A 15,414-nucleotide genomic window follows, 5' to 3' on the forward strand; every position below is an offset into this window, starting at 1 on the left:
GGCAGCCCACTCCATACTTCTAGCCTTCTTGATTGCATCAGCCAAGGTGGGCGGGTCAAAGGCTTTTACCCAACCTCTCAATGGTTCTTCAAGTCCTTTAGTGAATAGGACCACCAATCTTTTCTCCGAGATACTACTAACCATAACTGAAAGACTTTGAAATTCAGTTATGAAGGTGTCCACAGAACCCTGCTGTTTGAGTTGTGCTAGCTCTCTAAACTTCACCTCCGGATCCTTGGTATCAAATCTTTCTATCAACTTGTTGGTTAATTCAGCATAGGTGTGGATCAAGATATGACCAAGGGTGATAAACCCATGGTACCACCATTCATGAGCGGCTCCATCTAGGTGCAAGGTGGCGAACTTGATGGCCTCCTCTTCGGGCATAGGTCTCAAGGACAAGTAGTTGTCCAACTTCTGCACCCAAGCTCTAGTCATGCTCACACTGCTTCCAACGAAGTGTGCTAGAGTGACCTTCCCAACGGCCTGTTGATAATCTTTGGGAGTGGAGTAACGATTATCATATCTCCCTTCCCTTATCTTCTTTTGATTCATGTATCGGTCAAGAGACATAGCATTTCGAATCTCTTGGGGAAATGTTGCATACTCCACAAAACTGGCCTGAATCTCCTCGGCTACAGGAACCTCCACTTCAGGAGGCAGTGTTACCCTTGGAAGGAAAACGGGTTGCAATGGCCTAGTTACCGATCCAATAGGCATTCCATTACTATTGCTGCCATTGTTGCTACCATTTCCATTACCACCGGAGTTGTTGGAAGTGCTGACATTATTACCACTCATTCTGATTTGGATCTTGATTATGCCCTCCCAGAGCACTTTGTCTAAAGGTGGCTATCATCTGGGACATCATGTCCATCATAGTGTCAAATTTCTTCTCTATTTTCTCTACAGCCATAGCTGTTTCATTCTGTCCAAATAGTCTTTCCCCCATTGAATCTGCTAAGTCCACTGAATCAACTTCCTTATCTCTGTTTCTCAAGACTTCTGAAAAAGTCTCTTCAAAAGGCACTGCAGGAATCTGATACTACTGGCGTCTCTGTTCTCTGTTGTAGTAGCGGATGTCTCTGTCACTCATGGAGAACTCTAATTACTCTGACTTCACAGGCTGGCAGGAAAACCAGCTCTAATACCACTATAATGTTCCCTCTAATTTTTTCGGTTTTTGAGCACAACAAATATTACAATGCACCCGTTAATGTTAGGAAATATAATCCCAATACTACTGAAAGTAACCCTTCCACTTTCTGATCACCAAGAGCCCAATGTGGGAAGGTGAGAGCATACGATGATAAGGGGTTTGTTAGCTCACTAATCCGCTGCAAAATTACAATGCAAATACAATACTGGGTGGCAAGCCAGCCCCTTCCTCTTTTCAGCGAGATGAAGAACAAGAACTTTGGCAGTAAACATGCCAAGGTAACAAGAGCATAACAGAACCAAATCACTCTACCGCTTATGCAGCAGGAGGACTTTTACATAAAACTATCACTCAACCGCATATTTCAGCGGTAGGACAATATCACTCAACCACTTGCTCAGTGGGAGGACAAAGCTGAATTACAAAACATACAGGCGGCTAAGCCATCCTCTTCCACTTGTTCAGCGGGAAATGCAGCATAGAATGAATTGGTCAATACTGCTAAAGCAATTCTTACAAAGATAGAGATGTGAGAGAAGATAGAGTGCCATTCCCGATTGGTTGATGAAAAGCATGGAGAAAAGTACGAAGATGGTAGAGGCCCAGCCTATTGATGATATTGATGATTACTTAGCCAGGAGCAATAAGGAGAAAGAACCTAAGAAAGCTAAGATGTTTTCAAATATAGCTAGAGATGAAACAGGAATACGGATTGCACAAGTTGCTATTCCTATTGATGATGTAACTAAGAATGTTGCTACTCCTATGGAATTCCAGATCACTTTGGTTGCCCTTGGACAGACTACGAAAACACAAGAGTTCTAGGAACTCAATGATATAGTTTGGGTGATCAATGCGAGGATGGATAGGGAGATTGAGAAGAAAGATAAGTACAAAGAAGAGATTATCAGACTTAAGGAGTATATTGCAAGGATAAGGCGCGAGAATCCCGCCTTTATTTCCCCTATTGCAGTTGATCGTGGACATCATGTTGACTATGAGGCAACAAGAGAAACACTTGCGGTGTTTGGAAAATGGGTTGAAGATGTGAAGAAACAAGCGCATAATTTCCTTACTCATTTTGTCCAAGCATTTGATAGGACAATGGCACTCATATTTAAGATACAATATTTGGAGGGAGTTTGAGATGAATTCCAACCTATTCAAGAGAAAACTATTCACCGCCTCAAAGTGTTGAAGAAGATCCCTTTGTCCACATTGATTCAGGAGGGAGTTGTGCATGATGGAGATAGATATGATTTCTATGGTTGGTATTGTTCATTGGCCATGAAGAAATCCACTTATGAGCACGCATGAAAAGATTGTGCGAAGATGGAAGGATCAATTCAGGAGATACAATCGAAGATCCTTACATCTATTGAGGAGTTATTGGTAGTAGATGTCAGTGATGCCAGCAATCTATACTTAGCAGAGTTGAGAGATAAAATGAAATTCATGTACTTCAATAAGTTGGATTCTTTTAAGAAGAGCCAGAGGGATGATTTGGTTTCCCTACTGATTCATGTCCATAATTCGCAGAATCTTATGCCGGATTGGGAAAGTACTTTGGATGCTTGTTCAGATGCGTTGGATGTGATTGATGTGCAGCAAGATGCTTTGCCCAACATTACCATGGAGGAATTAGATTTTGTATTGCCTAAATTCCTAGAATATGTTGTGAGAGAAAGAAATGCAGGCCTAAATCTTCTAGAAGATTCCCTACTTGATGATTAGGCGTCATTCCATTGGGCCATATGTTGGTGGCTCCATTTTTTATGTAAACCCTAATTAGGGCAACTTTAAGGCATTATTGGCATGATCTTGGCCCTTGATTTTGATTAAATCTTGGCCATTCATTTCTTTTGAGACTCTATATAAACCCCATTGTGAAAGATCCCAAATGGATCCTTTTGCTGTTGCAGCTGTAAATTCTTAATTAAACATACTATATTTTTGTAATTTTCCAGTGATCTTATAGAATAGACAGAAGTTGCAGAAAGGGATTGTTTCTTTTTGGGTTTTGATGTTATAAGTAAAGTAATTGATAAATAGCAACAACTGTGAAATAAAACAGTAAACAATGTTCATATGTAAGAACACTTAAGCAGTCTGAAAAATACTACAAATCATACCAGGCAAATAACCTAGTTTTGTATTCAGCAAGAATCCATACATTTATTTGGAGTTGTTCTTAATCTGGATTGATGCCAGATGGAAGAATATTATTGGCAACGAACAAGGAAGACCAAATAAGCTGAATACAACCCTTCAAGCCAACATACAAACAAGGCGTGGTTGCAAAGGAGGTGTGGAAGCTGCTGCAAATCACGTGCCAGCTGAAATAGACCAGACGCCCTGTTGAAACCCCCAATATGCACGCTGAATCTTCTGAACAAGAAGATGTGTCTTCTACCTCTGACAATCTCTATGTAATCCTGGATAAATCCACTGTCAACTCCTGCTGAGGGCTACATCCCAGCAAGCTCAAACCTGGGGTTTGCGTCCCAAACCAAAATCACTCTTCCAGAGCAATTCCCAAATTCGCAAGTTTCAAAATGATCAAAGATGCTATCAATTAGGTTTTCATCTCCTTATAACTCCTTTCCCTTTGCAAGTCGAACCCTAAAGAATAATAAAGCTTGCGCTTTATAATTAAAATGACACTTTCCCAATTATGGCGTCAAGCTATAGAAAAATATCACTTTATTGAGAATAAATAGCTTCAAGCATCTAAAAAGACTCCGGGAGGTGAGAATCATGTAGCAAAGTTCAAGACCTTTCCAACGAGCTATAACACATAGGCATATCAAACCAGATGAAGCCAAAAACCCCTTATTACTCTGAAATGGCTATATACATAGCCTTATTTTAATTTATTTAATCGCTAACTTAGGAAATATTAAAATATATTAAAATATTTCCATAGATCCAATAATAGCCCAAAATAACCAACCAAACATGAACCTGACTTTGTCACCTGTCTGTGACTGATGCCGGACAAGATGGGCCAACTGGCAGTCCCATCCCTAAAATCTAGGGATGCTCCTAGAAACTAGGAAACACACCCAATCTTCCTGAAACTGAAACCATGGTATGGTCTCGTGGAACCTCAAATATGGAAACTGCCACAACCTCCTAAAAAGTAGGGAATCGCCCTAAAAAATAGGAACCTCTCTCCAAACACCTATAACTGCTCAAAAGGATCCTGCTCTACTCCTTGGTCCCCCAGGTGGTCATTCAGTCAACTGCCAGTTCTCCCTAAAAAATAGGAGACCTCTCTAAAATGTAGGAACTGTCGTCTGAAGGTCCAAAATGGCTCACAGAGCCCCTTCAAAGCTCCATGACCCTCAGAATGAGTCCCCTAACCATGTCATTGACCTACGGGAACTCGAATGGTAGGTCAACCCCTGCTCATCTCATGTCACCTAGAAAAGGGGACATTACACATTGCCTCTTATTTGTAAGAGAGATTTTTTAGCATTGTTAGTATATGTTGCAGATTTGAATACAAATCATTGTTACATTGATGGTGATTTTTGTTTTTGTGGTGTATGCATTTGTGGTTCTCATTGCCTCCAAGTTAGATTAGAATTTTAGATTAGAATTTGCTTTCAAGTATTTTAGATTGAATGAAGGAATTTGTTGAATGCATTTGTGTGGAATCCATTAGTCCATACCACTAGCTTCTTGTTTATTGTAAGTGCGCCTTGTGTGGTCAACTGGAATTTTATGAACTTAACTTCAATTGTTAGACGTCCATTGTTATGCATTAACTTGAATGGTATCAATGTTAGATGGTATTAATTTGAAAATCTATGACATACACCTTAGATGATTGCACTAAGCTTGTGTCAAATTGTTCGACTTGATGGTGAGACCTTGCCTAGTAGGATTCCAATGAATCATTCACCTCTTTCTTGCATTCTAGGCTTTAGACTAGAATTCCTAAACCCTATTCCTTTTGCCCTTTTTTTCAGAAATCTTTGTTAAATTAGATCAAGAGCTTAATTGCAAAATCCTAAGCCATCGGCACAACCTATTCCACATTCATGATGAGAAAAGATTGATTCGAACAATTGTGTAAGTCCCCAAGTGAAAACAGCATTATCACATCAAGCCATTGAGTTACCCACATGTCAAGAACTGGCCGTAGAAACCTTGGAATCGCCATATGATCTTTCTCGCAACCTTAGCATACACGGTGATTTTGTTCAAGAGAGGGTAAAATACTTTGGTATTTTATTTTCTGTTTGTATGTGCATAAAACACACATCAACATGGGGCAAATTCAGTATTTTCACGTGGATTGAAAGGGGATTCAGGGAATGCGATTCCACCAAACTTTGGTCATTTGATTTGCGACCTTAGTTTTGAAAGCCATTAGAAGCAACGTCGGGAGTTTTTCAGCATTGATAGGAGGCCACAATCAAAGGCAATAAAGAAAAGAAAACAATTTCATTTTCTTTGACCAAATGCCAAAATTTCACTCCCCTTACTTGTTTCGATGCTCCAAGCACTTCTCTTTCACGGGGATTTCTTGTCTTTAGTAGAGGATTTGGAAGGTCAGGGTTTTGACAGACTTTGCAGGGTCGGGCTTGGACATCTCTCTCTCTCCTGCTGGCAAATAGAGGCAGCAGGGGTCCCCGTTGAGGAGATTGGGTGTGTTGTGCAGAGCACAACATAACGTTAGTCTGATACTGTTATATATATTGCTTGTAATCAGTGATGCTGAGTCTAATGTAGAATTATGTGCTTACAACTTGTTGGTGATAATGTTCCTGATCGCTATCCTTAAATGCATGCAACTGAATTAGCCAAAAGGTAACTGCTCAATTTAGCGATCTAAATATGGATAAGTATAAAATTAAACAATGTCCATGATGCAGATTGACTGAGATCAATCATCTTTTAATATCAGTTCTTATTGTATATAATTAAACAATGTCCATGATGTGGATTGACTGAGATCAATCATCTTTTAATATCACTTTTATTTGAGAATAGACACGTCCTTCCCTTAATCACATATTTTCATTACTTACACAAATCAGGCTATGCATCTTTCCATGAGCAATCGTTACTTATACAGATTACACCTTTACTCAACCACAGCCTTTGCATGAGTAAGTATAATCATTAATCAATTATTGAATGACTAATCGATAGAGTAGTAAATTGTTGGTTGTTAGTTCATGATTAATATAATCATCTATGGAAAGATACTTTCCTGATCATGTCTAATTAATCCTTCTTCCACATCGATCATGAATGTTGCTTCTTTATAATGATGATATCGATTTGGATTGCCTTCATATATGATCGATGCATATAGGAGTTCTCCTTGTTTAGTGGAATCATGAATATCCTCTACAATGTGTATGTTTTAATTAATCTGCTCCAAAATTACACGCAGCTACTTTCAATTTCTGTGATGATGTTCATCGCAATTGCTTCTCCTCTGGAAATCTATTGATGTTGCTGCTACTATCTTTAAGCTCCTCAGATTGACACTACCGTCAAAGGAGGAAGTCCACATATTAACTCCAGCAGTTGAGCACTAGGCAACCAAACGGCATTAATATGTTTGTTACATTGATATTCCTTAGACAATGGATGAGCCCCTCAAGGACCATGATAGGCTTTGTAATACAATATTTTCCAATGCAAAACTCTGATCCTTAATCTGAAATAATTATCGGATGATATTATGGCAAAGGCCCAACCAACATTTGAAGAGCTTCCGCAATGACGACTGAGGTCCCAGTAATTTATTGCTCTCCACTATTCTTATCCTTGCATCATTTTGATTGCCTATCAAGTAAGGTAGTTTTGTTGACCATAGATGCTCCATCCATTATCCTTGTAAGCTTGATAGGGAAAATCAAGAAGTCTTATGGAATAAGACGATTTTCCACATTGTTCTCTTTGATCACACCACTGTTTACCGTCAGTCAAAGATGGGGCTATTACATTATTTATTGCTTAGATATTGAATCGAATATCATCATTCCTTTGGCATGACTTTTTAAGGGAAGAAGACTTAAACATTTCGAATAAAAAAGTCGTGAGATTTCAGTGAGAAATATTATCTGTGTTGGGTTTATACACTCAAGCTGACTCATACTATTAACGCTGAAAGCTTCGCACAAGGGTCCGATGCATATTGTAGGGCATGTTATGCATGGCAACCTAGCTATTATGAGTCACGGCTAAACTATGTGATGACTACATGAAGGTCAATGAAGGTAGCACGGGTCCCTGAGGAAGGTCACATGGGAATAGCAGTTTATATCACCTCTTAGGAAGCCGACAGTGGATAAAGGAAGACGAGTATAGTGTGAGCTTTCTGGTTAGAGATGCGGGAAGAAATCTGCAGGTTTATATGTGAACTCAGTCTGGAATGTGTTGCAAACATCTTCATTGTAAATATTGTTGCCAATAAATAATTGTTCCATTTTTCCATTAATGCCAGCGACTTGCCAATGCTATGCATTAATGACATCAAATAGCTTGGACTATTCCTGCACTGGTTTCCCTGTATATGTTGCTGGTAAAGTTTAATGCTCCAATAAAAAGGTGAGTTATATTATATCTATTGCTCTTACAGTGCTCATTATTGATTTGAGTTGTGAACCATATGCTCTATCTCTGCTATTTATATGCATGTTCATACACTATATGTATGTATTAAAAATACCACAAACACCAAAAAAGTGTTAAACAACTGAAACTTAATAAACAGCAACACAGAACTCATACTCAAACAGCAGGTTACAGTTTTGGGATAAAAATTCAAGGACAATCTGAAAGGGATCTCTAAAATGGCATAGACAAACAAGTTTGTCAAGTACAGTTGCCACACCATGACCAAGCACGCAGCCAGCAGAAGAAAAAAAAAAGTTTTCAAAATCAAATTTGCTTGTCTATGTATCAGCACACAACATTTAATCATTAATTTGAAGCAGAATTTTTAAGGGTTCAAAGTGAAGATTGGCAGCACAGTCTGTGTGTCCATGAATACATCAACGGAATGAATGAAACTAGCAGAAACCATATACAAGAACACACTAATGGTAGAGAACACATGTTTTGAAACCAGCCTATATATAAGCATGCATTTCAGCAAAGCCAACCAAGTTTTATATTTCAAAGATATCCTATTCATATTGGCCAACAATTATTAGGGCCATTGAAGTTTCTTTTTTTAAGCTCATCCATGTGATATTAATAGGTGTGACCTTTCACATATAGACATGTTTTTTCAAACAAAGCAGATCAGCTATTCAAAGAGGAGTGCCCTTTAAACGAAATTTAACAGCAATTCAAAGACAAGAAAAAAAAAAGAATACTCTTTATTTGGGAAGCCAAGGCAGAAATAGCAATGTTCAACAATTTCTGAGCAGCAATCATCATTCACAACGCCTGATCAACAGCAACCTGTACCTTTGAAGAAGGTTTTTGTGATCAAACTCTATCAATTTAATTATCCCACAAGTCTTCATTGGTTTTCAGCAGTCTACAGTGGTAACTATCATTAATATGCCTAACTTTCATAAGTGTTCATCATCGTTTCAGCAGGCTTACAGCAATTATAAAGAATATGTGATGTGAGTATCGACCACCTTCCTGAAATCCTTGATTTCATACAAATATTGGCAAGATAAGGACATTCACATTGAGAAGATTATTAGTAAAAGTGACAGTTTTTCAGTCTTAAAGGATGCCTGGGGTTTAGAGACCTTCATCATCAAAACTATCATTATTTGCATTCTTCTAGATTGCTAGGTCTCTATAATGACAAATATATCAATTGGTGATCATTTTCAGTGATAGGGTTTTATCACAATATCAATAAGTTTTTGAGTGACCAAAAGAAAGATTTCAACATCATTACTTTGGTGTGTTTGGGAGCATTCTTTTCATGTGCTCTTGGGTTTCAGAGCATTCAAGGTTATAGATTTACGCTACTGTTTGCTAAAGAAATCAACAAAGAAGGGTTTTCAATTTCGAGTCACCAACATTGATGAATTTTCAAATTTTCAAAACTTTTTCAAAGGATTTTCTGTGTAAAAAATAGAAAAAGCTTCAACAGAATCATCTCCAAAGCCAATTGTCAAGATTCGCTATTTTTGGCAACACTATTTATAGCCGATGCTATTTTTAGTTGCTTTTTAAGGAGATAATCATATTCTGGTAAGTCTAGTCAAAAAAAATTGTGAACTATTTATAGACTGGCTTTTTTGAACAGCCTTTAAGAAGATCTATTGTTAATTGATAGTCATCTTCATCAAAAGTCTATCTGAATATTATCTAAGTTAGTGTTTAATATTTGTGGCAGAATTGTGTAATAAGCTTGCTTTGCATGCAAGCAATCTATTACTAGTGTAGAAGTGTGTGTTAGCTTTTTATCAATTTTCATGCAACATTTTGTGAACTCATAAATAAAGTGCTCTAGGCACTTAGTTCATTAAATAGGAATCAATCAATAGAATTCAATATCCCCATTTTGCTAATAAATTATTGTTGAAATGTTGTGTTATAGTGCTTTTATGAGTTAAATATCACTAAAAGCTTTTGGAAGTTTTGCATTGCAGTAAGTTTTAAGTTGGTGGTTGTAACTATCAATGCAATTACTGTGTTTAACTTATAATGTCTTTAGTACGTGTAGATGGAGTGAAGAAGAGAGGGATGGCATACAAAAGTTTACAGCTAAGTGTCAAGTTTACTTTGTATGTCATTCCCCTCTTCTTATTTACCAAGTATTTTGATTGGTGTTTAAATAAATCCTAGCTTTAGTTGTGTACTTGTAGTGCTCAATCTCAGCCTTTAGCTGAATAGCATAAACATGGTAGTTGTGGGGTTTACTTTCATTTATAAGCATAAAATCCTCTTTCCTTGAACAGAAGTGTTGTATAGCCTTGTTCCTTTACCTAAGAACCAAAAACATAGATTTTTATTTTAAGTTGTTTGTAATGCATGCTTAAAAACACGCCTTTAATTTTAGTTGCTATGTGTGAACTTCCAAAAAAACACATCTGTACAAATTGTAAGGGCAAATGCATATTGTTCAAATCAGGGTTTTAAGGTTTATTTTCATTACATAGAGCTTCCCCTTCTAATTCAAAGAGTGATTCTACCACACATCTATTTCATTTGGTCATATTGAAAGGGGTGAATTAGAACACTAACAATATATCCCAGTCCTTTCTCCTTCTTTGCACCAATTTGAAATTAGTTGATTAATTTCTGAGTGTTCCAGACAGATATTTTCAAATTCAAAGGATAACTTCTTCCTTTTAAATGAAGTGGCGATTTCCTGTTAAATTGACCAATGATCAGAGACTATCAGGTCATGGACATTTCCTTACCGCTTGCTTGATAATTCAGTGTGCATGCAACTTATTATATTGCCTCCTTTCTTCTCAGTTTCATTACTTGTCATGTTATAATCTCCACCGATTATCAACAGCTTCCTCTTTCATGTTTCTAGCTAACATGAGTTCTGATTCAACACTTTAAACTTAATATGCAAAGGTTGGCTAAGGAGCCTATGCTATTATCTGCCCAGGCAATCCTTATGCTCATGCTTACTTTCTAGAAACTGTAACAATCTACAATGGGTAAGAGTTTTGTATACACAGGTCGGAAACAGTAACATCAATATTCTGAGTTCACTTAGAAGATTCTAATGTTACAAGACAAAAGGTTTCTTGGACTCTTCAAAACTAGAAGAAATAATCTTTAGAAATTTTAGTCGAAAAGAAAAGATGTTTTTCTGATTGTAATCCTGAAATTCTCAACAAAATCATGTTCAGATATGAATGAAATTTTCCTACAATAAGTTAAGAAAATAATTGACAGTCACCTGAATGCCTGAATTTTTTAGGGACTTGTACATAATGAGGACAATGTCAAAGATGATTATATAAATCTGAAGCAAATAGCCTTATAAGTACATACTGACTTAAGAATGTCAGATGGGAAGAATATAATTAGAAGTGCATCAAGTGTCTTATCACTTAGCAAAATTTGTTGGGAGAAAAATTGCAGGTGTGCTTACTAAAGGAGTCCATAACTGAATGCAGTAATAAACTGGTATATTTGGAGGTGTACTCAAAAAATTCTAACTAGATGTTTAATCTGATGTAGTGGCAGAAATATAACATTTAGGACATTATCAACCGTAACATATCCATTAGTTTCCTACTAAACCAAAACAAGTATAATGTTCTCAAGGCATATCATGTCATTAATATGAATAATAAATGCTGCATGCAGCAACTGATATACATATGTGATGGATTAATGTATACAATATGAGCATTGTTGATTATGCAAAAAAGGGATTCTTCTCACTTAGGAAAAGTCGTGAGAATGGCTATAAAAGATAAGTGAGAAGTTGTAAAAGACAGCCAAATATTTTATATCAACTCTAATAATCTCTATGCCTATAGCTTTAAGTTTGTTATGATTACCAAGACTGTTTGATGAAAACTTACACAGAACCTAGATGGTTCAGTAAGTTGCTAGAATAGGAATAGAAAATACGGATCAGCTTTTAATAAGTTAATTTTGTTTAACATGTTTAAAACTAATGAAAATGATTTAGAAAACAATATAATAGAATTATTCACCTGAAAGAAGCTTTTGAACTAATCTTCTCCCAATAAACCCAGTTGCTCCCGTTATTGATACTATTGTTTCATTGGTCTGAGAAAAATGCACATAACATGAATTAGGTCTCTCTTTTCTATCTTAATCTCTCTTACAACTAACAAGAGAAACACACCACAAAAATAGCTAATGGACTTTGTTTTTCTATTAGAGAATTTTTTTTAAAATCTTCCAGAGCACAAAATGATTATAGTTCATGCTAAAAATCTATGTTAAGTGAAACAACATTCAAATATATCTTAAATCACTATGGGAAAAAAGACTCAACAATGCTGGATCATGTACATTTATGTAGCTTTAATGATCAAAATGTGCTTGCATCCATGCTAACTGTAATTTATCTTTCTTGGCATTGCATGTCCCATGCTAGAAGATTGTCCTGAATGATTGACCAGAGATTGGTAAAAGTTTTTTGAGCTTAAAGATGGAAGAATTTAAAAAGAATGATGCATGAACTGCAGAGGAAACATAAGTTGATATATCACAAATAGCTAAGCAACTAAGATCTTTGGGAGATGTAAACGACGACATGGAAGACCATATTCACCTTTGCTATAGGATATGATGAATGGAGAAGCCATTGAAGGGACAAAGAACAAGAGACACATATAGGGAAATATTAAATGTAAAAAGCTTGACAATAAAGAGTGCAAAGCTACTAATGAGAAGGTTGATATTTAAGTTGTGCACTTAAGTTTCCGGAAACATTTGCATAGAGGAGAGTATTAGAATGGTGCTTTTTTTTTAAAAGGGCATTGAAGAAGTTCATAGAACAATATGCTATCCAGAGGCAATCAATTCTGGGATTGTTTAAGAAAGGCCTTGATAATTGAATCTTGTAAGCATTACAACTTAAAGTACTTAATGACAATTAAGTAGATTAAAATTTGTGAGTAGACTCCACTCAACAACAAAGATAGAAGAAAGTTTTGACCTCACATTATACAAAATTCCAATAGACTTCTAGGCATAGTTCGCAGAATCGGCAAGTCACCAAGTACTCCCAAGTTTTCCACTGCCGCAAGTTGTCTCAAAGTAAACATGTCTAAAATTTTCCCATTTTTTTCTAACTTGGCAAGTCCGCAAGAAAAACTCGACACAAGGTAAGATCACAGGTCAGACTGGGTTAGACACAATTTCGATACAATTTTGACAAGAAAAAAGTGTAACAATTATTAATAAATATTGTTTATTTACAAAGTCTTGAATATCTTTTCTGCAGGTTCTTTGTGGGAAGATTGGGTTGGAAATATCCCAAATCAAAAGCTAGCACTCCACACTTTGTCTCAACCTTGTAGTGCTTCTAGCTGTGATTAGAATGGAGTTTGTTTGATGCCATTCACATCAAGAAGCAAAACAAATTGACTCAATGACACCTCAATGATCTAGTCTTTGTGCAACACAACCTTCAACTTCACACAAGAAAGGTGGAGGAAAAATCAGTGCCAACCTATTTATTTGATTTAGATGAGATTGATCCCTATAGTGACTAGATTGTGTAGGATGATGACCCTTCTTTGTTTACAAAGGATGAGATTGTTGTTTTGAGAGGCAAGCTATGGAGGATGTAGTTGCAGAAAAAGCATTGGAGATTTGAAAGATGCCAACTAGGAATCTTGCTGAATCTGATGGTTTTGGTTTGATTTTCAATCTTTGACTAGCAAAGTATTTTTTTTTGTTTTTTGAGGTTTTTCAGTTTTTTGGGGTTTTGCTTTTGGGTTTACCAGTGAGGAATGAAAATAGAATGCAATACATGAAAGAATAATTGACTGAAATGAAAACTTAGAATTCTGATTTTATTACCAGCAATTTACAAATCCAAAGAAATAACTATTTATGACATCCAAAGCCAAAATTAGCCTACAAGGTGTCCCACGCTAGCCTGGATGAGCTTATTTTATTGCTGGAAGTGATGGATTGAGCAATACTAGAGCCTCCAAGTGCAATCAATTGCTCCAAAGTTATTTATTTGCTTCACTAATAATTATCTAAAACAAACATTGAACAATCATGTAATTCTGCTACCAATTCCTCCAATCCCCCAAGCAAGATCACCGAATTTGCCCTGTAATCCTCAAAGAAATGCTCACACTGCTCATATAAGCCTGAGAAAGTTTGAAAGAACAACTTATTTGCTGGTTAGTATCACTAACAACGAATTTCCTTCAATTTTCAAAGCCTATTTATTGCTGATTTATTTATTTGGCATCCCAGGAGTCTCCAAAGTGTACGGCCAGCCTTAGGAAGCCACGTGGGAGCTAAAGGAGATTATTTCTGCCTCTAAATGCTTCAAAGATGTGACTGATTTGCTGCTACAGGCCTGCAATTTGCTGAAGAAGTTTGAATTCGTTGCCCAAATTGGAATTTTGAATGAATTACTCTAAATTATGGCTTGGGTTATCGTCCAAGCTTGTCTGAAATTGAAGAGTTTTCATTCTCCAACACCCAATTGCCGCTGATCTGATCTCAGAGCTACAATTCCCAAAGAGAGATGATAAAAAATGAATAATGAAAGCCAAAATCATTCCCGTACACTTCCCTTTAAGCTTCTCCAAGCCCAACGCCCAAATAAGGGCTCCAAAATGCTATATGCCAAAAGAATATTCCCTCACTTGGGCACCTAGCTTGAGGGTTCATCACATCATGGATGGGGCCACCTTTTTAAAATAAAGTTTATTTAACTTTTGCCTAGAAAGGTGTGCATAAGGTAAAAACTTTATATTTCCTCATTGACATTTAATTAAACCCTCTTTTATAAAGTTACTTTATAACATATGTCTAATTTTAGAAAAAGTAACTTTATAATGACATTATAAAGTTCACATAATATAAGCTCACCAAGCCCAAGAGAATGACTAAGTATAAATCCCCCTTGGTTAGCCAGTCATCTCCTAACTTCTAAATTTGCCTACGGAGATGGCTAATAGGCAAATCCATGCACTTGAGTGATCACTGGGAAAGTGGGGACGTTACAGTCCTCCCTTCTCGGAATTGCTTGCCCTCAAGCAACTATAAAGCTGGATGTTGAAGAATCACTTCCCCTTCCCAAGTAGCATCCTCGATAGGCAAGTCCTTCCATCTCACCAAGTACTCTTGAATAACTCCGTTCCTTAATCTCTTCTCACGCACATCCAAGACCTCGGCTGGTACTAATATCAACTTGCCTTCTTCATCCAAAGGAGGCAATTCTAGTGAAGGCACTACATGCTGTCCAAGGGCCTTTTTCAAACAAGATACATGGAACAAATTATGAATTTTGCTCTCTAAAGGTAGCTCAAGCTCATACGCAACCTCTCCAATCCACCTCAGTACTCTGTATGGCCCATAAAAGCGAGGTCTAAGCTTTTCTACTCCACTCTTCTTGAGAGTCCTGTACCTGTAGGGTTGAAGACATAAGAATACCATATCACCAATCTCAAAAGTCCTCTCAACCCGATGACGATTAGCATACATATTTTGCTGATTTTGTACATGTTGTACATTATCCTCAAGTGTCCTAAGGATATCCTGACTCTCCTAAAGCCAATCCTGTGCCAATGATGCTCTACTATCCCCTAATGCCAAATCCACGAAGGACATAG

The 15,414-nt window shown here is 36.9% G+C and overlaps 1 protein-coding gene across 2 annotated transcripts in view; it reads right to left on the minus strand.

Annotated features, from left to right (window-relative positions):
• Positions 1–15,414, minus strand: part of LOC131054538 (epimerase family protein SDR39U1 homolog, chloroplastic) — a 296,281-nt gene that overhangs the window by 273,046 nt on the left and 7,821 nt on the right. For both annotated transcript variants that reach the window (XM_057989068.2, XM_057989067.2), the window contains exon 2: positions 11,794–11,869. In XM_057989068.2, coding sequence (XP_057845051.1) covers positions 11,794–11,869 — 76 coding nt within the window. The remainder of the gene's footprint in view (positions 1–11,793; positions 11,870–15,414) is intronic.

Source organism: Cryptomeria japonica, chromosome 7 (assembly GCF_030272615.1).
Source record: "Cryptomeria japonica chromosome 7, Sugi_1.0, whole genome shotgun sequence".
NCBI classification, from domain to species: Eukaryota; Viridiplantae; Streptophyta; class Pinopsida; order Cupressales; family Cupressaceae; genus Cryptomeria; species Cryptomeria japonica.